We start from the raw sequence: 21,286 nt of genomic DNA on the forward strand, positions 1-21,286 counted from the left end.
GACCCTTCTGCCTCAGCCTCTCAAGTGCTGGGATTACAGGTGTAGGCCACCACATCCAGTTTACAAACTTTTTTTTAAAAAAAGCAGCTAATCCTTCTTTTCAAGCAAACCTTTATGCAGAACCTTATTGAAACAAATAAATCTTACTTATTAGGATACATTTACATTTTAAGTTCAATTTCATGACATCTTTGTATTATAAACTCTTTCAGTGTTAGAAGCCTGGTTTGATGAACCCAGGAATTTTATATGTAGGACATATACAAGTATGTAGTTTTAAGTTGCTATTTAAAAACAGTTTACAGGCCGGGGATTTAGCTCAGTGGTTTTGCTGCCTGCTGCGCAAGCGCAAGGACCCAAGTTCGAACCCCGGTACCAAAAAAAAAAAAAAAAAAACCCCAACAAAACAGTTTACACTATAATTAAGGTTTCTGGGTAAAAATGGTAGAATTGAACATATGCATCTAAATTTGTTCTACTGAAAACCCACTAAAACTATAGCAAAGACTTTTTAAAGGCATAAATCCACAAGGGAAAGGAAACAGGAGAGGAGAAAAAAGCAAAATGTTTTAGAAAGCTGGAAAGCAGATGGATGAGCAGTTACTGACTCAGACCAGGGAAAGATAGCTGCCAAGGCAATAGCAGGGCACCCGTGTGGCAAAAAGTATTGGTTCTGCTTGCCAGAGATGGGCATCCTCCACCAAGAGAGACACCAGATGCTGACGCCAGAGGCTCACTGCCAGGTCACTGTCCACAGGAGCTCATGATTGAAAAAGCCACTCAAGTACTTGGGGAGGGGCCGTAGATGCTTCTAATCAGCTTTTTTGGTGCCCCACCCTTAAGTGTGAGTGGACAACCAAAGATTATGAGAACTCTAAGAAGAGAATTTAACATGAAAGACAGAGACCAAAACAGTATAAAAAGAAATTTGGAGCAAACATTATGCAGAAAGAAGAAAAATTAAAACAAAATTTCCAGTAGTAGCTTCCAAGATAAAAAGCTAATGCAACCTGAAACAAAATAAGATGCTATAAGGCCGGAGATTTAGCTCAGTGGTTTCACCGCCTGGTGTGCAAGCGCAAGGACCCGAGTTCGATCCCCAGTACAAAAAACAAAAAAGCCCAAAATAAGGTGCTATAAAGATAAAGCAAGAGCAATACAATCTTTTTTTTTTTTTTGTACCAGGGATTGAACTCGGGACCTTGTGCTTGTGAGGCAGGCAACAGAACCACTGAGCTAAATCCCCGGCAAAATACAATCTTTAAAATATCGAAAAACTCAAAAGAATAGAAAGATAAGGTTGAGGAAGTCTCTCAAAAAATAACATAAAAAGGTAGAAAGTTGGAGAGAAAAATAAGAAATTAGAAGTACTAGTCCAGTAGGTCTATCATCCAAATTTTAGGAGTTCTAAAAAAGGACAGAGAAAATTGGAGGAAGGAGATCATCAGTGGGATGGTCCAAAATTACTTCCTGGCACGGTGTATAAGTCAGTGGTAGACCACCTGCCTGCTATACACAAGGCCCTGGGTTTAACTCTAGCAACACACACACACTATTACAAAATTAAATTTGGAAGATGGGAGTTAGAAACTATATACAAGTGGTGGGGACGGGGAGAGGGAAAAGAACTAAATGCTCAAATCTGTCCTTATTATTTGTGGGGGCTGAGGCAAGTCTCCAGAAGAAGACTCACATACTAAATATTTCAGTGTTATGAATTAAGCTAACAAACTATTAAATAAAGTATGTTCTAAATTCCTAAGTTTACAAAAATCTACTTTCATAAGGACTTGGAAAGCTAGGTTCTAAATTAGACCTTTTGGACTCTCTAGAATTCTATAGTAGAAATGGCAGTCCCAGGACCCTGACTCTTGCTTGAACCTCTTCCCTTTTGCTCTTGGCTTTGTCCTGCATCGAGAGAACCTCATACGCAGGCCTGTGGACACCCAGCTTATGCCTGAGCTTCTCTCTGTAAACAGTTACCTTGTGACTACTCCTCAAGTCCAGGGATGCCCAAACATCAGCAAGGTCTCCCTGAGGAAGAGTGATTCAAGCAGGAGCTGGTGTGGTCCTAGAAGCAAACTAGGCAGCGAATTCCAGGGTCCTAGTACGCAGAATATGGTCTATAAGGGGGTAAATAGGCTCTGGATGGAATGTCCCCTTGGGTTACTCAGCCTGTGGGGAGAGAGAGAACTGGAAGAGGTCCAGAGATAACTAAAGTCAGTGCCAAAAGGGACAGCTGAAAGAGCTGAGAATGGTTCTCTTTGGGGAGCGGAAGTTAATGGGGGCAGGAGTCTGCTGTTTATCTTACCATATCTCATACAGTTATTTGACTTTAACATATGTGTCTGTGTTCTAATACTTCACACACAGAAAAGCCAAGAAATAGGGTTGGGGTATAGATCAGTGGTAGAGTGTGAGGACATGGACACACACACCTCCTTAAAATGTAATTATAAAAGTTTATGGAGGGGCCAGGGATTTAGCTCAGTGGTTCCACCGCCTGCCTCGAAAGCTAAGGACCCGAGTTCGATCCCCGGTACCAAAAAAGTTTTTTGGAGGTCTGGTGTCTGGTGTGGTGGCACTCACTAAGAGTCCTAGCTACTCTGGAGGCTGAGGCAGGACTGCTTGAGCCAATTTTGAGGCCAGCTTGGGGAACATAGAAAGTCCCTGTTTCAAATAACAGAGAACACTTTATGGAACCTCTGAACCACTTCTGCTACGTCTAGAGTTCTCAATGATAAAGCTTGTAAACCACACAACTGGGCTCTCATTTGAGGCTATCTAGATATTGTTGTGATTTAAAACCACTGAAGTTTCTGTAGTGGCCTCTAACAATTAATCCCACTTCCTTTTCCTCCCATTTGTCACCTTTAATTCAGGACTTCTACTTTCGATTGGTTTTCTTACCTCTCCTCTGCTAGACTCCAAATTCCTTGCAACCAGGGACCTGCCTCAGAGTTCTCTGGGTCTAAGGAATCTGGCAAAGAATACAGGCTTAGGTTAAGTGTTGATGAATAAAGGAAACAGGCTTTGGATAGAAGGAGCTCAATTCCTTTCTGCATCACTTGCTTGGAGCCTTGTCAATTGCAAGCCAGAGACCTTCGGCTTTATTCGTTAAATAGTTTTGGGTTACAAACTATCTTGTCCCTTATCTGCACAACATAATTTACCTCACTTTTTTTTTATTCCTATAAAAGACCAGGTGCCAGCCGTCTTCAGTTCACTGCTTGGTGGGTGCAAATTTAAAAAGTAACTTCAGAGTTAAGTGAGAAGCACCTGTACAATCTGAGGGCAGGGATTTTTTTTTTTTTGTCTCATGCCTGGAACAAATGGTCAATAAGTTCTTGCGTTAATTTTAGAGTGGTAAATTTTAAAATGCTTTGTTAAGTGCAAACGTGCCTGTTATACAGAACGAACGCCTCGTCCCATCCTCGGTTCTTGTCTGGGACGCGGCGGCCTTAGGTATAGCGTGGGCAGCGAGCTGGGGAACAGGAGCCGCGGAATGCGAGGACCGGGGACAGCGCTCGGCGAGTCTCAGCTCAGCCCAGCACCCGTCCGGCGTCAATAAGAGGCGAGTGCTCGCGCGCCCCGCCCTCGGGGGGCGGGCCCCGGACCCGGTGGCGTGGGGGCGGGGTTTGGCTGTCCGCGCCGGGGGGCGGAGCCGGGTCCGGGCACACCGGCCCGGTTGCGAGCCCCGCTCGTCGGCGGGAGACACGGGAGTCCCGGCCACGAAGAGGTGCGACCCCCCACTGGCCCCGCCCTCTCGGCTGCCACCTGGCCAATCAGAACAGCTTTTACTGGCGAGTGGGCCGAGCCGGCCCAGCTGCTCGGAGGCTCTGGCATGGTAACGTCCCCGTGCGGGGGTGGAAGGGCCCGGGGAGGTCCCACAGCGCCCCCTGCGGCCCGGGCTGGGGGCGGGGTGCCGGGGAGGCCACCGGGGGTACCCGGGACCCCGGGGATGCCGCAGGGAATGGAGGGGGAGAGGAAGGGGAGCCCAGGAGGGGGATGGGGCGGTGATCTGGGGGAGAAGGGGTGGGGGAGGCCATGATGGAGCTTGGTGTCTACTGGGGTATGAGGCCAGAGGCTGAGGGGGACGGGAGTTGCTGGGACCGGGTGAGTCGGAGGGAGGAAGAAGAAATGAAGGGTGGGTTTATGGAGAAAAGTCGAGAAAGAAGAGAGGCAGGAGAGGCAGACCGCGGGACAAGGGGGAGGTGGGGACCACATTTTCCTTTCTGGGGTATTTCTCGCGCCCCGTGCCCATCCCCCAGACGCAGTGCTTGTTGTCTTTGGAAGCTCTGGACGCCCCTTTGGACTACTAGGGGACTTCCTCCTTTTCCTCGCATTTGCGAGACCTTGTCTCCTGAGGTGAGGAAGGGGCTTCTGAGGAAGGGCTTCTTGGCCCTCACCCCAGTGCTGAGGAGTCCAAGAAGTAGAAAAGTAGTCCCGTAGGTTCCAACCTTGACTCCGCCATCAACGAACTACCAACTCTGTGACCTTGGACAAGTCACTACCTTCGTAGGGCCTTGGATTTCTTATTGACTTAAATTTTAAAAAGGAAAATTGATGAAAATGATATTCTAGGTGTCTTCCAGCCTCAACATGGGGCGTTTTTTGAAGAGAAAATTATGGCGAGTGGTTCTACGACCTGGGGAAGCCTGAAGATGCAAGCGAGGCCTTTAGCCGGGCTGGAGGAAAATCCCCAGGGATGTGGGGGAGGGGAGACAAAGTCTGCATTGCCTAGGCCAGCTCTCAGCATCCTGTGGGAGGGACGGTAGAAGATTTGAGCCTTGAGTCAAGAAAGATGAGGACCAGAAGTAACGTTCTGTTCCTTAGAGTGAGGAAGTGATGGGTGATGGAAGATCATAGAAACAATGAGAAGATATTTTCTGGAAAGGCTCCAGGCTCTTTGGGAATAAGAGGAACAGTGGTGCCTGTGGACTAGGAAGATTTTGGGGAACAGGGAGGGAGAGGCAGGTGGTGTTTGGGGGCAGCTGAAGAACGGTAGCAGGTAGATAGACTTCATAGTAATCAGCTCTTCTCTTTGGCTCTCTCTCTCCTCTCTCTCTCTCTCTCTCTCTCTCTCTGTCTGTCTGTTTCTGTCTCTGTCTCTGTCTCTGTCTCTCTCTCTCTCTCTCTCATCTTTCTCGGTGCTGGGAATGGAATCCAGGCCCTTATTCTTGCTAGGCAAGCAATTCATCACAGCCCTAACCCTCAGCTGTTCCTTTTTGATGATGGCTACCTCCTGAGAGGTGTGCCTCCTGGCCTTTGTTTCCCAGCACAGCCCTTCAGGGAGTGGGAGTGAGTCAGACCGGGCAGACCTTGGGATCTCCTGGCTCTCTGAGCATTTCAGAACTTTAGGGTGAAAAGAAAACAGGGGAATGCATCTAAGTGTAAGAAATACCATCTGTGGTACCATCTTCCTTGCTGGGAAGCAGCTTTGTGGAGTGAAAGCACAGCTTCTGGCATCAGACTGCTTGGATTCCAAACCTGCCTCTGCCATTTAATCTCTTGGAACCTTGGTCAAGTAAGTAACTTAATCTCTCAGAACTCCAGCTTCTTTGTCTATAAAATGGGCATAATAACCTCTAAAATGGTTGCTAGGATTAAATGAGTATTTGGCATGGTATTTGGCTCCTAGTAGTGCTCAGTAAACATTACCTATTAACTGTTGTTATTCTGTCTTTTCATTGTCTTCCTTCTATCTCTCCATTATTGTCTTTTTCTCCTTTTGCCCTTTATCTGAATGCTCGGTTCTGAGATGCCCCTTAGATGTGAAGGCCTAGAATTGATTGTATCTTGGTGGTGGTGGTGGTGGTGGTAGGGTCTTTCCAGGGCCCAGGTGAACAAATGATGATCAAGTGCCCTTTCATTGTCTCTCCCCAACCCCTAAATGTATTTTTGTTCCAGGGTGACACAGAATCTGCTTCTTTTTCAGTTCCCATCCCTCTGACCCTCTCTTGAATTAGTTATTTCTTCATATTCTAATCCAGAATTGTAAGGAGACCCATAGTTCCATAGGCATTGCAGCAGGTGGGAAAGGGATAGGTGTTTCAGGAAAGAAAGGACACACATAGCATAGAGGAAGCTCCAGGAAGAGAAGCCTTTGGAAGTTCCATAGAAATTTACATTCATTCCATTGCTTTATTTTCTGTGGATAACTCACCAAAACAGACTAATGTCTAAATCCTGGCGAGAGGTCTCCATCCCAAATTGAAAATGGTTTTCCCATGTCAGTACTTGATTCCAGTTCCCTTTCCCCAAGCAAGAAAGACCTCTGCCAAGCTGCCTTTTTCTGTCTTAGCCTGTATTCAGAGAATTTAAACAAAGATACAGAGGCATACATACATGTGGTCTTTTAGGGTGTTTCATTATGCAAAAATCTAATAAGGTTAGGGATGAGACTGCATTTTATCACAGTACTTGGTGTGCAGGGCCTGTCTAGGGACTCAATCTATTGAGCCAAGATTGCGAGATAGGCTTTATTAAAAGACTTAGTTAGATGAGAGATTTTGTAGGGTAGCAATAGGGAACCACCCTTGGTTCTCAAGCAAGAAAGTGTTGGATCCTTCCTGATTTGACCACTGGAGTTGTAGGGAAGGTGAGTGTGAAAAACAGACCTTCTTGTAGGAGGAACTGTGTTTTTAAGGGACTCAGGCTGGAGGGCAGATTGGGTCCAGTCCTGGCTTTGTCCCTAACCAGCTGTGGGACCTTGGACATTACTATTGTCTTTCTCATATGAAGGGAGGGAACTGTGTTGGTTGCCAGACTGCCCTGCAGCTCTGACATTCTGTGTTCCCTGAATACCACTGAGCCTTCCCAGTGATCCCCTGCTGTTAACAGGTTTTTGTTTTTTGGGGGGTTTTTTTTGGTACCAGGGATCGAACTTGCGAGGCAGGTGCCAAAACCACTGAGCTAAATCCTTGGCCCTTGTTTTTTTTTTTTTAAGCACCTACTCCAGGCCTTTAGGGCTTTCAGTTTAGTGGGGGCTGCAGACACTGTATTTCCTCAATTCAAAGATTCATTTTAACAATCCTGCAGTCAGGATGCATCTTAAAATCAGTGGGCTATTATAATTTAATGAGGAGCATTTGTTTCTTACTAGTGCCACATAAGGTGCTAGTACAATTAAATTTGCACAGATAACTAAAACCCTAGTGGATAATTGCTGAAGAGAAGGTATAGGTGTCGCATGACCATGTAAAGGAGGGGTCTGACCCAGACAGTGGGTTGGGAGAGGCTTTCCAGGGCAGGGCCTTGGTGGATGCAGGGTGTGTAGTCCAGGGGGCAGGGTTGTCCCAGCACAGGTGGATGCCTGAGGTGGGAGAGCTGAGAGGAGTGTGGCTGGGGCACAGACTGGGAGCTGGGCAGGGGTGAGGCTGGCAGGGTGGTGGGCAGCAGACCTCCGTAGCCTTCAGGTCCTGGTCAAGGGTTTGGTGTTTACCATAAGAACAGTGGGAAGTCATTGAAGAGTTTTAAACAGGAGAGTCTGCGGTACATTTTGAAGAGCTTGTTTGGCTACACTTTGAGGTGGATGTGGGGAGAACAGTTGGGAGGCCACTGCAGTAGATCAGATGAAAATATATGGTGGCTTGGACAAGAGGGATCGTGATGGAGTAGAAGAGGAAATGGAAAGAAGTAGATGTAAGAAGTCTTTTGGAGGTAAAATTAACCAGACTTCGTGATGTATTGTTGAAGGAGGTATGGAGAGTAACTCCTAGGTGTCTGTCTTAGACAGCTGAATGGGTGGTTTGGAGATGGCAATCCTGGGCCCAGTTAGACCCAAAGATGCCTCTCTGGGAGGTTAATATTCGTAAGACAGCTTGAGGTGAGAGAATATGACACAGAAAATTGGATCCCCCCCATTGTTGATGGCTTTTGACATCCCATGCTGAGGAAAGTTTAGGAGGGCAGGAGCAGATCTGAATAGAGAGATGAACACTGAGAAAGGGTGAGTCAGGTTTTACTAGTGTAGCTCAGACATTCTCTTCTTATGACAAGGTAAAGAACAGATATTACTAACACTACAAAGTTAGGAAACTTTTTTTTTTTGGTACCAGAGATCGAACTCGGGTCCTTGCGCTTGCCCAGCAGGCGGTGAAACCACTGAGCTAAATCCCCAGCCCAGGAAACTTTTTTGTTGTTGTTAGACAGGGTCTCACTATGTAGGGCAGGCTGGCCTTGAACTTGCTGCAGTGATCCTCCTGCCTCAGCCTCCCAAGTGCTGGAATTACAGGTGTGCACCATGCCTGGCTAGAAAATGGTTTTAAATGGTGAGCCTTCTTAGTAAAGGGTTAACTGCGGAAGTAGGGCAATTGGACAGTGGTGAAGTGGCTTCTGTGTAGCCAGCTACCACCTTTCCCCAGAGCTCCTCTACCATGCCCCCAACTTTCAGGCAAAGGGAAAGAAGAGCAAGGCCTTTTAGTTGTACTTCAAAGCTTCAGTGCACTTAAATTTTCTTTTAACAGATAATATAGTCTATGGTAGCATATTCAAAAGCTACAAAAGGCCATACAATGAATACTCTCCCACATTTTCTCCCTTCTGCCGCTGTTTGTCATCTTTTGTTGCTGATGTTTATACAAGTGATAAACCTTTGCTGCTGGTCGATATCAAGACAGTGAACATCTTCACTCTCCTTTATGCTCACATAGCATTCCATTTATGTTTGTGAATACTCTTATAGTTCCTTATAGATGGATATTTAGGCTGATTCTAATCTTTTCATAAAGAATTATGAAATGAAAACCTACATACATCATTTTGGACATGTGGGGCTATATGTATAGGATCACTTTATAGAATTGTAAGATTCTATATAGAGATTTTTTCCTTTATTCTTTCATTCAGTATTTATTGGGTACCTATTATGTGCCAGGAACCATGGCAGGCACCAGGAATCTAGCTTTTAACAACTCAGATAATGATCCCTGCTGTCAGGGAATGTTACTGTGTTCTAATGGGGAAAACACATCCAAGAAATAGAACAACAAACTTGTGTACACGAGAAAACTAAAGGGGGTCATATAGAGAATAAGTTGGAAAGAGCTACTTTGAATGGGCTCAGGAAGGCTTCTTTAAGGATGGGATGTGATCAGCCATAGATATGGGACAAGGATACTTAGGCTGTTCAAAGCCTCCATCAAAAAGGATGTAAAGGATTTGAGAAGTGGCCACCAAAAAGGGGTTGGAGGTAGGGTAGTCAGATGAAATTGGTGGATGATATCAAAGAAAGTAGGTGGCTAAAGATGAGGCTAGTTAGGGGAAGGACATGGTAGTGAAGAGAGCAGAGTTAGGGAGGCTATAAAGGGCTGCAGCTATTTGTGTTTAGAGAGCTTTGAATTCAGTTTATATAATTAAGTTAATTGAAGTAGGGAAATAGGAAAAGAGGCCACTTCCAACTGGCTTAAGAGAGGCATAGCCTTACCCACAGGCAGGAGAATGGGTTAGAATCTGGGAAGAGCTGGTCTATGCTTGTAGTAGAACCTTCTGTATCTTTTCTGTGGCAAAATGGAAGCTTCCAAAATAGAGATGGCATTGAAGGTCTCAGCCAGCCGGCTTGGGGCTGGCACAGAGAGGGCTCAGAGCTTGCGGTGGGAAGGAAACTTGGGCTCCGAGACCCACTCTCAACTTTGTGCTCCTTTTTCATCCTTACCCTTTCTGCTTCCCTTCCACAAAAGCCCATCTCTGTGCCCATCCTGGGTCCTATGACTTTTCTCTCCCTCAACAGTCGGTTCCCGATTCTGGTCCCCGGCCCCCAGCAGCGCCTGCCCCCTTCCCACCGGGGCCCCCCATGATGCCACCACCCTTCGTAAGTTTTGTGTGTTTCCCTGGGCTTGGCTTTTCCAGCCTGCACCCCCAACTCCCCAGCCCTTGCCACTGCTGCCTTGCCAGCATGGTGATGCCCCTTAGAAGAGGGGTGGTTTTGTTTGGGCGTTGGGGTGGGGAGAGATGTTATTAAGCTCTAGTCCATAAAGCTGCCAGTTCCCCCTTTGTCTTTTTTGTTCTTGGGACACAATGGGACTGGAGGTAGAAGTGGAAGGAAAAAGACCCCATTAGAGTGAGAGCAGGGTGGGGCTGTCTTTCTCTTTCACTACTCCTTTACCTGTGCTCTTTTACAAAGCCACAGAATTTGGGCTGGAATAGCATTGGTGATCATGAGTTGGAGAGAAAGGGATGGGAGGCAGAGACTAGGGGACGCCTGCCTTCTGCCCCTTGACCTGAGAGGCCTCTTGGGCAGGAGTGCCAAAGGGCACAGCCTCCCCACAGTCTGGTGCTGTTTCACTTCCCTTTCCCTCACCCTCCCCACCTCTTAAGCTGTTTGCTTACCTGTTAGGCCCAGAGAATGCCCTGTTGTCCGTCTTTCTCGATGGCAAGGAGGAAGGCAGTTTTGTGTCTTTGCTTCTCAAATGAAAGCCTTGGAAATGCCTCCAAGCCAGGGTGGAGGGCCGGGTGGGCAACAAGTGGCTGTTTCCTGACAGGTCTTCTCTGCCCCCACCTAATAAGGCAGTGTCTTCTCTGTTCAATCTCTTCCTTTCCTCACTTCCAGATGCCCCCTCCAGGGATCCCCCCACCCTTTCCTCCGATGGGGCTCCCCCCCATGAGTCAGAGACCACCAGCCATCCCCCCAATGCCGCCTGGGATCCTGCCCCCAATGCTTCCACCAATGGGGGCGCCACCACCACTCACACAGGTAATTGTCTCCCTCCACAGGGCTTCAGGAAACCTTGGCAGGTTTTGCTGAGGGTGGAGGTGAGAGTGGGAATCTGGGCTTCAGAAACTGGGGAGGGAAGGGAGTTTTGGGCCAGGCTAATGGATTTGTCCACTGAGTGACTGAGACAACTCAGGCAAAGCGAGAGTCCAGAGCCTGGGACTCTTCTGAGGAGGTACCCAGGTGAGAGTCATGGCTCCAGCAGGATCTCTCAGGACTCTCAGGGGACTCAGACTGACAGGACCCTGCCTTCATCTCAGTGACTGGTTTTTATATTCACAGATACCAGGAATGGTACCTCCGATGATGCCAGGAATGCTGATGCCAGCAGTGCCTGTTACCGCAGCGGTAAGCACTAGGAGCTGACAAGAAGCAGGCTCTGCCCTGGAGTCCTGTGGGTATAACTTGGAGTGCAGGAATGTGGACTCCATTCTTTCCCTCTTCTGATATCCACCCTGGTTCCTGTAGCACCCCCCACACTTGAATCTTTCTCACCAGTCATTTACTCAGCAATTCATTTCCTTCTCATCCCTGAATATGTGTTCTTTCTTGTTATTCCCCATGCTGTATCCAGCACCCTTAAGGAGCACACTCATGCCAGATACTCCTTCCCCTCAAAGGGCCATGGACTGTAGACACAATAATATGGTCCCTTTTTCACATCCTCTTTGCCTCCCGAGGAGGCAGTGGCACCCAGGGATCTTGCTGTGCTTTCTTATGTGGCTGTTCAGTATAGTAGAGTCTGAGTGGGATATAGAATCTGCCATGCACTGTGAGGAGATGGGCCTCAGGAGTTGACTCAACATAATCTGACTTTTGGAAAATGAAGGAAGGAGCTACTGTATGAGTCCCCTGGGATCTGAGAGCCATGGCCCTGGCAGGGGGGGAGGGGGCCTGTTAGGGAGCAAAGATTCTTGGGAGCAGGATACATGAATCCTGGCCTGGCCTGCTTCTCCATCCCCCATGGCCTGGGTCTTGGGGGCCACTGGGCTTGGCCCCAACCCTTCCCCCTCCTCTTTCTTCGGCAGACGGCTCCGGGTGCGGACACCGCCAGCTGTGAGTCTTCTGGGGGGTCTGCTTCCCCCAGGCTCGGAGGTTGGGGGGTACAGGGGAGAGGGGACCATGGACTGGAGCCCACTCTGGATCATGCCTGTTGGGATGCTAGGGAGCCTGGGATGTTGATGGGACTAGGGGGATATTTATTGGGGTTGGAATAAGGGAGGACTAGGTGGGGTTAAGATGGGGGTTGGAATAAAGACTTAATATGTTTTCTTTGGCTTCTTTCCTAGCTGCTGTGGCTGGGACAGGTCCTCCGGTGAGTCTTTTAGCTCGGGTCTCTGGGCAGAAAGGCTGAAAGTGGGGGGCTGATGGTAGAATCTTTGGGGTGAGGAGAGACTTTGGGAAAGGACCTTGACCACCGGTTCTGTGCACCCCCCCTCCCAGAGGGCCCTATGGAGTGAGCATGTGGCCCCTGATGGGCGCATCTACTACTACAATGCTGACGACAAGCAGTCCGTGTGGGAGAAGCCCAGCGTGCTCAAGTCCAAGGCAGAGGTCCTGAGCGGGGCTTTCTGGCCCTTCCTTTCAGCTGTCCTGACCCTTCTAAGTTCTTGACCTCCCCTGAGTCTCTAACTATGCTCACTGTGGTTCCTCTGATCCCAAGATTCCTGATCCCACCCCTATACTACCTGGAAGTGTTTTCCTAGGACCTCAGGAAGTCACCTTCCCCCATTCAAGCCCAGTGAGGTGGTAGCTAAAGGCTACTGTGTCCTCTATTCACTGGGTCCCCTTTGCTCCTCTGATTATGGCTGGAGAGCTCCCCAGCCTACTGATGTCTTTTGATTCATCCTCTTGCAGCTGCTGCTGTCCCAGAGTCCCTGGAAAGAGTACAAGTCGGACACAGGCAAACCTTACTACTATAACAACCAGAGTCAGGAATCCCGCTGGACCCGGCCAAAGGATCTGGATGACCTGGAGGGTGAGGAGTCCTGGGAGGAGGGGGGAAGGGGAGTTGGGCCCAGAAAAGGGGGTTCTTTGCTACCCTGTGACTGTCTTGTCTTTTCCCATTGCAGCTCTAGTCAAACAAGAGGCTGCAGGGTGAGTGACTTACCCACCTATCCCCGTCCATACTTGGGGGGTGGGAGTGGGTGATCTCTCCATTAGCCTCACCTCCATAGTGGGAAGAGTCAGTTCTCAGTCACTTCATGGGGTCATCTGCTTTGGCTAGGGAAACTAGCCACTCCTTGCCCTTCTCTGTCCCTCCTCTACCCTTAACACTATCCTCTGGCTTGCCTGCAGGAAACAGCAGCCTCAGGCACTACAGCCACAGCCTCCTCAGCCACAGCCTCCTCAGCCACAGCCTGAGCCCCCACCTGTACCTCCCGGCCCCACCCCAGGGTCCACAGAGCCAGATGGAAGTGAAGATTGTGATGTGTCAGAGGCTTCCCAGCCCCTGGAGCAGGGTTTCCTGCAGCAGGTGGAGGAGGGCCCCAGCAGGTGAGGGCTGCCCCCTTGACATTCCACATGTGGGCCTCAGGCTTTTAGCCTGGCTCAACCCTCATCCTCTGCCAGCCTCTCGGAAAGGGCATGTAGATCTAGGCATGGCCTTTGGAGAGCAGAAAGAGGCCACCCTGGAAAGCAAGGAAGGGGTGATGTGTTGCTTAAAGTGCAGGCCACTGAAAAGCAGTGCTGCCTGGGAGCCCTGTGCCTGAGTCCCATCTGCCCCCAGTTCTGCTGGACAACATCACCTACAACAGCAGGAGGAGGAAGAATCCAAGCCAGAACCAGAGAGGTCTGGCCTCAGCTGGAGCAACCGGGAGAAGGCCAAGCAGGCATTCAAGGAGCTGCTGAGGGATAAGGTGCTGAGGGTGGGGCTCCCAGGAAAGGCATGGAGGGGGCTGGAGGTGGGCAGGCCTTCTGACTCCGGCCTGCTACATTCCAGGCTGTCCCCTCCAATGCCTCATGGGAACAGGCCATGAAGATGGTGGTCACTGACCCTCGTTACAGGTAGGCCTGGGCAGATGCAGCCAGGCCTTGTTCATCAGAGCACCTGGGCCACCCTGAGAAACCCCAGCTCAACACTCAGGGTCATGGGGGCTGAAGTTAGGAAAGTAGTAGACTGTCATGGGATACAGGGGAGGAGAAACTGAAAGGCCTCCAGGGTAAGAAATGGAAGTTATCTGACATGTGACATTCAATAAATGTTTTTTGGATTGAATTGCATTAATTGGGGGAAAGAAAGGTCTGATGAATAGGGCAGAGATCTGATGGCAACTTGAGACCCCAAAGCAAGAGGACCCAGTGTTAGCCGTGTCTTGGGGCTGCATCTGTTCCCCACACTGCCTCTCCTACCCACATCACAGACGTGTGCAGAGCCCATGCATGGACCCTCCACTCAGCCCTGTGCGGCCTTTCCCCAGTGTCCTGGGACCCTCCTTGGTGAGCTGTGCAGGTGGTTTAGGCTGACTCCTCTGTCCCACCCGTACCTATCCTTTCTACCCTAGTGCCTTGCCCAAACTCAGTGAGAAAAAGCAAGCATTCAATGCCTATAAGGCACAGCGGGAGAAGGAGGAGAAGGAGGAGGCCCGGCTGAGGGCCAAGGAAGCCAAGCAGACCCTGCAGCATTTCCTGGAGCAGCATGAACGCATGACCTCCACCACCCGCTACCGGTCAGGGGGCTGGGCTGGGCTGGGCTGGGGCCTGGGAATCCTGAAAACACAGCAGCTCAGGGGTCTGTTCTCTGCCTGCCTACTCACAGCCCATATGCTCCACAGGCGGGCAGAACAGACCTTTGGGGAACTGGAGGTCTGGGCTGTGGTCCCAGAGAGGGACCGAAAAGAGGTTTATGATGATGTCCTCTTCTTCCTGGCCAAGAAGGAGAAGGTAATGGTCAGTGGGCTGGATCCTTTAGCCCATCTTATCCTAGACTGTCTTTGTCTTTGCTTCCTTATGGACCCTGGCCATTCATTTCTCCGATCCCCAGTGTCCAAGCTCCTGACTTGGAACCTGGTATGGCACTTGTACATCTCCCCATTTCTGCCCTGGGCCTCTGGCCCAGGGGAATCTTCAGAGGCTAGTGTGTGACTTGTGCCTCCTCTCCTCTGGGACATGAAAATCTTGAATCTGGCCCTCCTCCTAGGGTTCTCTAGCTATCCCCTTTCCCCGTATCCTCTCTGCCAGTCCCACTTGGGTAGCTCTGGCCTGCTCCCCCTCACCCTGATCCCATGGCTTCTCAGGAACAGGCCAAGCAGCTTCGGCGCCGCAATATCCAGGCTCTGAAGAGCATCCTGGATGGGATGAGTAGTGTTAACTTCCAAACTACATGGTCCCAGGCCCAGCAGTACCTCATGGATAACCCCAGCTTTGCTCAAGATCATCAGCTGCAGAGTAAGCCTGGGTCCCTACTCCCAACTGGCCCCTCAGAGCCTACTTCACAACACTCTCCTGCACCTCCTGCCCATCCTACAGACTTGTCACTGTTACAGACTCTGGGGGTCCCAGAATGTTTCAGGACACCCTTTCTGAGTTCCTGTCAACCTGGACATATGTGTTCTTGGAGGAAGACCTCGGGGATAGGAATCGGAAGTCCTAGAGATAATGCTGATGATATTTATAGTTTATATGATTATGGTCTTAAATGGTCAAAGCACCACAGGCTTTAACTGGTCATATATGCTAAAATTGGTGGCTTGTGGTCACTGATTCGAGAAATTGACCTTCTGAAGTTGCATCAAAACCTGACTGACTTCTAATTTCTTAAGATATAAAACCTCAGATTCCAAGATAACTGGTTTCATGTGCCAGCTTTTAGTCACTGAATTTACCACAGCTGAATACTTGCTACTTTTTTCTAGTGCAATTAATGACCCCCTACTCAAGAACCAGTGTTGCAGCAGCTGCTTCCACAGAGCCCGCTCCTTTTCCCCACTAACTTGGGTGTCCCCAGCACTACAGGGACAGCATCCTTCAGACAACAAAGGGTGCTGGAATCTTAAGAGGGTGCCTTGTTTATGGTGCCCAACCCTCTCCCTACCATGTAGACATGGACAAGGAGGATGCTCTGATCTGCTTTGAGGAGCACATCCGAGCTTTGGAGAGGGAGGAGGAGGAAGAGCGGGAACGGTCCCGGCTTCGGGAGCGTCGTCAGCAACGCAAGAACCGGGAGGCCTTCCAGGTATTTTCACTATACTTGGGGATCAGAGGTTGGCCCTGTCCTACTCAGACCACAGTCTGCACCTGTGCCTTGCCTCTGGGTTTGGCTGCCTGCCCTCTCCCTAGCCCAGTCCAAGCTCCACAAGGCCTCTCTGCCTGCAGAACTGCTGCTGTGTCTACTCAGCTTGGTCTGTTCTGTAGGCAGACCAGATGCGTAGGCACAGTGTGGTAGCTGAGCCATGTATATTTCCTTATCTCCCAGCTTGGGAGTGGCAGTAGTGGTGGCAGTGTGGGGTATCTTAGCTGATCATGTCAGGAAGTTGAAGCCAAGTCGTAGAAGACTGTGCTGCTGGCAGGTTTCTGCTTTTTTGCCTCCCAGACTGGCTCATTCTTATTTTTTGTTCCATTTACATTTTCTCCCTTTGTAGTGTTCTCTTCCTCCGCATCTCATCTCCCTCCCTTGCCTGCATTTTCTGTCTGGATTGTCCCTGCCTATCCTCCCGCCATTCCCTCTCTTCTGCCCCAGTCTCTAGCTCTACCTCCCTCTCTTGTCTCACTCTCCCCATCACTTGCCTCTCCCTGCTCAGACCTTCCTGGATGAGCTGCATGAAACAGGGCAGCTGCACTCCATGTCCACCTGGATGGAGCTGTACCCAGCAGTCAGCACTGATGTCCGGTTTGCCAACATGCTGGGCCAGCCGGGTAAGGCAGCCAGGCTCCCTTTCTCTGGTCTGGCTTCCTGCCCTGCCAACCTCTGCACCCCCACACCCTGGTCCTGTCCTCGATCCTACCCCAGGCCTTGGGAAGCTGCCGCCCGCCAGGCCCCCCTCCCTCCCTCCCTGCAGGCTCCACCCCTCTGGACTTGTTCAAGTTCTATGTGGAGGAGTTGAAGGCTCGATTCCATGATGAGAAGAAGATCATAAAGGACATTCTTAAGGTGAGGAGGACCCAGGGTTATGGATGGATGCTGGCTGGGTGAGAGCCATGCTCCCTAGACAAGACTCCCTGATATGTCCTGTTCCCATTTTGCAGGAGATGGCCGCTTGCTCAGCAGATACCAATTGTATTTTTAACATGCACTCCTGGGGACACAGTAATAAGGCACAATTTCTGCTCATAGGAGTGCATAGACCAGTAGGAGTGCATGGGGGCAAGTGTTATTATAGACAGGAGTCAGAAGGATTTATATTTGAACTTCCCGTTTAGGAGTAGGTGGAGTGGGGGTGAAATGTTCTAGGCATAAGGGTACCACAGAAGCAAACAGAAATTGCAAGGTACAAAGGTTATGGGAGGTTTGAGGAGCAAGAAATAAAGCTATTTGTAAGCTGATAGCCCACAGATGTTCTTTCTGGCCTATATAGTTTTGGAAAAATTTGGAATTCATATAAAAATCTGATTTTTCAGGTTTTGTCTAATTATCTGGCAGCTTCGGGCTAGTTTTTTTTGGTACTGGGGATCGAATTCGTGACCTTGCGCTTTTGAGGCAGATGCTGGATCCACTGAACTAAATCCCTGGCCCACTTTGGGCTAGTTTTGAAGGTATTCTCTAGACTCACCCTAAGGTGCCACTGCCCCTGAAAGGATGTGTCATTCTTTTCTCAACACTTCTTATTGCTTTCTTAGTATTAAGAGTGTCAGCTGCCATTTACTATCCTGTGTGCACTGTCAGATTTCTTACATTGGAGAAATAGTTCTCAGTGTTCCTGTCTATCAAAGTTAGAAAAGATAAGCTGGGTGTGGTGGTGCACACCTGTGAATCCCAGGACTTGGGAGGCTGAGGCTGGAGGATCACAGTGAGTTTAATGCCAGCCTGGGCTGCAGAGTAAGTTCAAGGCCAGCCTGAACTACATAGTGAGACCCTGTCTCAAAAAACTAAGAGTTAGAAAAGATGAGTAAGCAAGTGAAAGCCTTGTGTTCCAAAAGGAAAAAAACAAAAACCAAAACAGGGAGAAACTGCATTTCCTTATGGAAGTGAAGAACGTTCTAATGTATTTGAGGAAATAGTCTACTAGAGTGGTTAGGAGCAGGACTTGCAGACTGCATAGGGTAAAAGTCCAGATTAACCCCTTACTAGTTGTATGACCTCACACAGGCCACTTAACCTTTTTGAGCCTTAGTTTCCTCATCCAAAAAATGTGAGTATTCCACCAAAGGACACTTACAGAGGAACATAACTTGGTGCCTGAGTTGAGAGGGACCTGGGAATAAAGTTAGGAAGGTCCCATGTATAAATGTATAATGTTTCTTTGAAGTTGGACTGTACTGGTTGGGAGTTTTTTTAGTTTCTAGTTTTTAGTTTTTTTGTACCAGGGATCAAACTCAGGGCCTTGTGCTTTCGAGACAGGCATGGTGCCACTGAGCTAAATTCCCAGCCCTGAAGTTGGATTGTAATGCCGTATCACCTGCCTGTATAATATGCATTTAACATTTTACAAATTACCATTAGGGAAGATGTTTTCTATTTCTCTGGAGCTGTATACCCCGTGAAGTGTGGTGTCTTGAGAGCTAAAATAAACTTGGTCCAGGCATGGTGGTACACGCCTGTAGTCCCAGCACTTGGGAGGCTGAGGCAGGAAAATTGCTGTGAGTTTGAGGCCAGCCTGAACACATAGTGAGACCATTTCAAACAAACAACAAAAGAGAAATTTGCATTTTATAAGTGATAAGATCATCTTTGAAAAGCTACTACGAAAGAAAAAAAAAAAACATTGGCCATATTGTGTGGTAGTGCCTCTCAGGCTGCGGTATATTTGAGTCTTTTGGTTGGTTGTAGGTGGACAGTTCTTGAAGACTCAAGATAATAAATGTGAGAGTGGCAGGTAACTGAAATATGCTTTGAGCTTTGGTCACCCTGACTCATCCCTGGACCTCTCCGATTACTGGGGCTACTTGGTCCAAAAATGAGAGCAGCAGAGGTCTAGGGGGCTGGAAGAGGCTAAGCAAGGAGACCAGTCAGGTGGCTGCTGCAGTCAAGAGGGGCAGTGGGGATGGCAGGTAAGGAGAGCGAGCTGTGTTTGAGAAGCCACAGGTGCCTAGAGATAAGCACAGGGTAGGGGTTCAGTGGGAGGGGATTTTACGATTCCTATTTTCACTTGGAGGTGCCTACATCTCTTATGCAGTGAGGTGCTAAGAGTTTTACTGAAAACTTTCTTTTGAAAAAAAACCTTTAAAACCTATGGGATAGTTATTAAATAGTTGTCAGATTGTTTTGTGAAGTTGAGGGAAAAGGAAGGAGTGATGTGTAGCGGGCAGGGCAGTGGATGATGGAGACCATAGGTCAGGACTAAACAGGAGATGCTAATTCCACTTGCACAATTATTCTCAAAAGCAACCCTCCTACGGCAGAGAGGAATAAAGCAAGTATCTTTTAAACAGGGTAAGTATATAAACGAGAAATACCTAATCCCAAGATAGCTGAATTTTATCGGATGGTTAACTTTTAGTCACAGAGTGGGCTGTACCACCACCTGGCCTGCAGATTCCTGTCCCCCTGCCCCACCTGAGAAAGCAGCTGTCTGAGACAGTTGTTTCCTGTTCCTCCTTTTGGGCTTCTGCCTTTGCAGGACAGACAAGCCTGGAAGTCTTTGGCTGTCCAGTCAGGTAGACTGGTGGTACCTCTCATCTATAGGGTAACACAGGGCCCTCTGTGGGGCTTGTGAGAAATGTATTCTCTTGTGATCTATCGAAGTATTTGGGACATAATGTAGTACAGGTCTGAAAATCAGCAGAGGGGAACAATTAAGATTGCTAGGGAGAATATAGATCAATAGTGGAAAAATACTGTTCTCAGGAACATGTACATACATGAAAAGTGACAGAAGAGGACTCAGGGGTGTGTGGAAGAATTAAAACAGCAGAAGTACTAAAGACCAGATGAGTGAAGACTAAGCAGGAGCCCTTGGATTTGGTTGTTAGAACATGGGCAACTTTTGGGAGAGGGGGACCATGAAGGTAGTGGTTTTGGGGCTGCACACATTTTAGAATCAAGTAATTCCTGGCTGTTTATTGGCTCTGAGACTTCTTTAAATTATTGTGTTTCTGAGCCTCAGTTTTCTCTTCTGTAAATTGGGGACAGTCCATTTGCAAGGCTGTGAGAATTTACACTTGGAAAGTGTCATGTTTATAATAGCCTCTCAACAAATGTTTTTTCCTTTGTGCTTCAAGAAACTTTAAAACTAAGAAGCAGCAGCAGAGGTAGTTAGCTTGAGAAGGTGAGAACAGGTGTTTGTGGCAGAATGAGGCTTGATGGAAGGTGCCAGTGTGAAGAGGGTAAGGTTGAAGCCCCCATTTCACAGAGGGCAGGTGTTCTCGAGGGATCAGCAGGAAGGCTGGAGGAAGCTTCAGCTGTGTATAGGGAGAGGGAATCTTGCCTGTGCCCCCGCTGACTTGAAATCCCAGTAGCTCCACTTAACCACTTGTCTCGTCCAGGGCCCTGTGAGATCACTCTCCTAAACCTCCGCCTCAAGGGGATGCTGTGAGGCTTAGATGAGAAGCATGGAGACTGGCCGTCATGTTTAGAGTGGGACACATTTTGAATATGGCTGGGGCATTGCACCCGACGACCTCCATTTCTCCTTTGGACTACGTGATGTGTCTAGGAGTAGTGCTTGAAAGTACATGCTTTGGAGTTAGACCTGGGGTAGAATTTTTGCCCAGGCATAAGTTTAGCTCTGAGACCTTAGGCAGATGTAAAACTAGAATGCTAGGACCTTTTTTGTTTTTCCTGGTTTTCTGAGACAGGGTCTCACTATGTAACCCAGGATGGCCTCAAACTCACAGCAATCCTCCTGCTTCAGCCTCCCAATGCTGAGATTACAGGCATGTGTCTCCTTGCCTGGTGGGCCTGCTCTTAAATGAGAACTAGGAGGGTTAAGTGTGTGTGAAGCATTCAGCAGGTTATCTGCTACTTAGTGAGCACTCAGTAAATAGAGCCAGAGGGTAGGGACCAGCAGATGTTGATACAGAATGCATGGAAGCTTCCCTGAGCAACAGGAAGGCCCAGCTGGGGCCAGAGCTTTAAGCCAAAGGAACAAAGAGCTAACTGTGAGAAACTCAGATGTCAGTCAGCAGATGTGGGGACCCCTCTCAACCCCTTAAGCTCCATGTGACATCCAGACCAGGGGTAGGCATGGGCTTGTCAGATGAGAACTTGGGACAGTGTGGTTCCTGAGGTGTCAGCCTTGTGTGACTTCTCTGCCTATCAGCCGTGGGCCTCATCAGGCCGTGCTGCTCTCTGCTTTATGCACTGCTATGCCCACAGGACCGGGGCTTCTGTGTGGAGGTGAACACAGCCTTTGAGGACTTCGCCCACGTCATAAGCTTTGACAAGAGGGCTGCTGCGCTGGACGCAGGCAACATCAAGCTGACCTTCAATAGTGTGAGGGGCTGGGTGGGGTGGGGCTGATTCTCTAACTTATCCCAGTG

At 48.8% G+C, this 21,286-nt stretch overlaps 1 protein-coding gene across 23 annotated transcripts in view; it reads left to right on the forward strand.

Annotated features, from left to right (window-relative positions):
* Prpf40b (pre-mRNA processing factor 40B) overlaps window positions 1-21,286 on the forward strand; it is a 55,827-nt gene that overhangs the window by 31,976 nt on the left and 2,565 nt on the right. For 6 of the 23 annotated variants that reach the window (XR_015446952.1, XR_015446953.1, XM_087200091.1 and 3 more), the window contains 18 exons: window positions 9,731-9,811; window positions 10,550-10,693; window positions 10,994-11,059; window positions 11,740-11,767; window positions 12,001-12,026; window positions 12,155-12,265; window positions 12,569-12,689; window positions 12,784-12,808; window positions 13,010-13,207; window positions 13,440-13,569; window positions 13,653-13,717; window positions 14,215-14,379; window positions 14,485-14,593; window positions 14,947-15,097; window positions 15,751-15,884; window positions 16,450-16,564; window positions 16,708-16,799; window positions 21,123-21,239. Coding sequence is in view for 21 of the 23 variants with exons in the window: in XM_087200091.1 (XP_087056217.1) it covers window positions 9,731-9,811; window positions 10,550-10,693; window positions 10,994-11,059; window positions 11,740-11,767; window positions 12,001-12,026; window positions 12,155-12,265; window positions 12,569-12,689; window positions 12,784-12,808; window positions 13,010-13,207; window positions 13,440-13,569; window positions 13,653-13,717; window positions 14,215-14,379; window positions 14,485-14,593; window positions 14,947-15,097; window positions 15,751-15,884; window positions 16,450-16,564; window positions 16,708-16,799; window positions 21,123-21,239 (1,878 nt within the window). In the remaining 2 variants the exon portion in view is untranslated. Of the gene's footprint in view, window positions 1-3,678; window positions 3,848-4,062; window positions 5,528-5,910; window positions 6,602-9,730; window positions 9,812-10,549; window positions 10,694-10,993; window positions 11,060-11,739; window positions 11,768-12,000; window positions 12,027-12,154; window positions 12,266-12,568; window positions 12,690-12,783; window positions 12,809-13,009; window positions 13,208-13,439; window positions 13,570-13,652; window positions 13,718-14,214; window positions 14,380-14,484; window positions 14,594-14,946; window positions 15,098-15,750; window positions 15,885-16,449; window positions 16,565-16,707; window positions 16,800-21,122; window positions 21,240-21,286 lie in introns of those variants that run through there. The other 17 variants (XM_087200099.1, XM_087200095.1, XM_013078992.3 and 14 more) reach the window with 13 other exon arrangements.

Source organism: Heterocephalus glaber, unplaced genomic scaffold, assembly GCF_053883595.1.
Source record: "Heterocephalus glaber isolate CG9 unplaced genomic scaffold, H.glaber_assembly_v1.0 deba00001733, whole genome shotgun sequence".
NCBI classification, from domain to species: Eukaryota; Metazoa; Chordata; class Mammalia; order Rodentia; family Bathyergidae; genus Heterocephalus; species Heterocephalus glaber.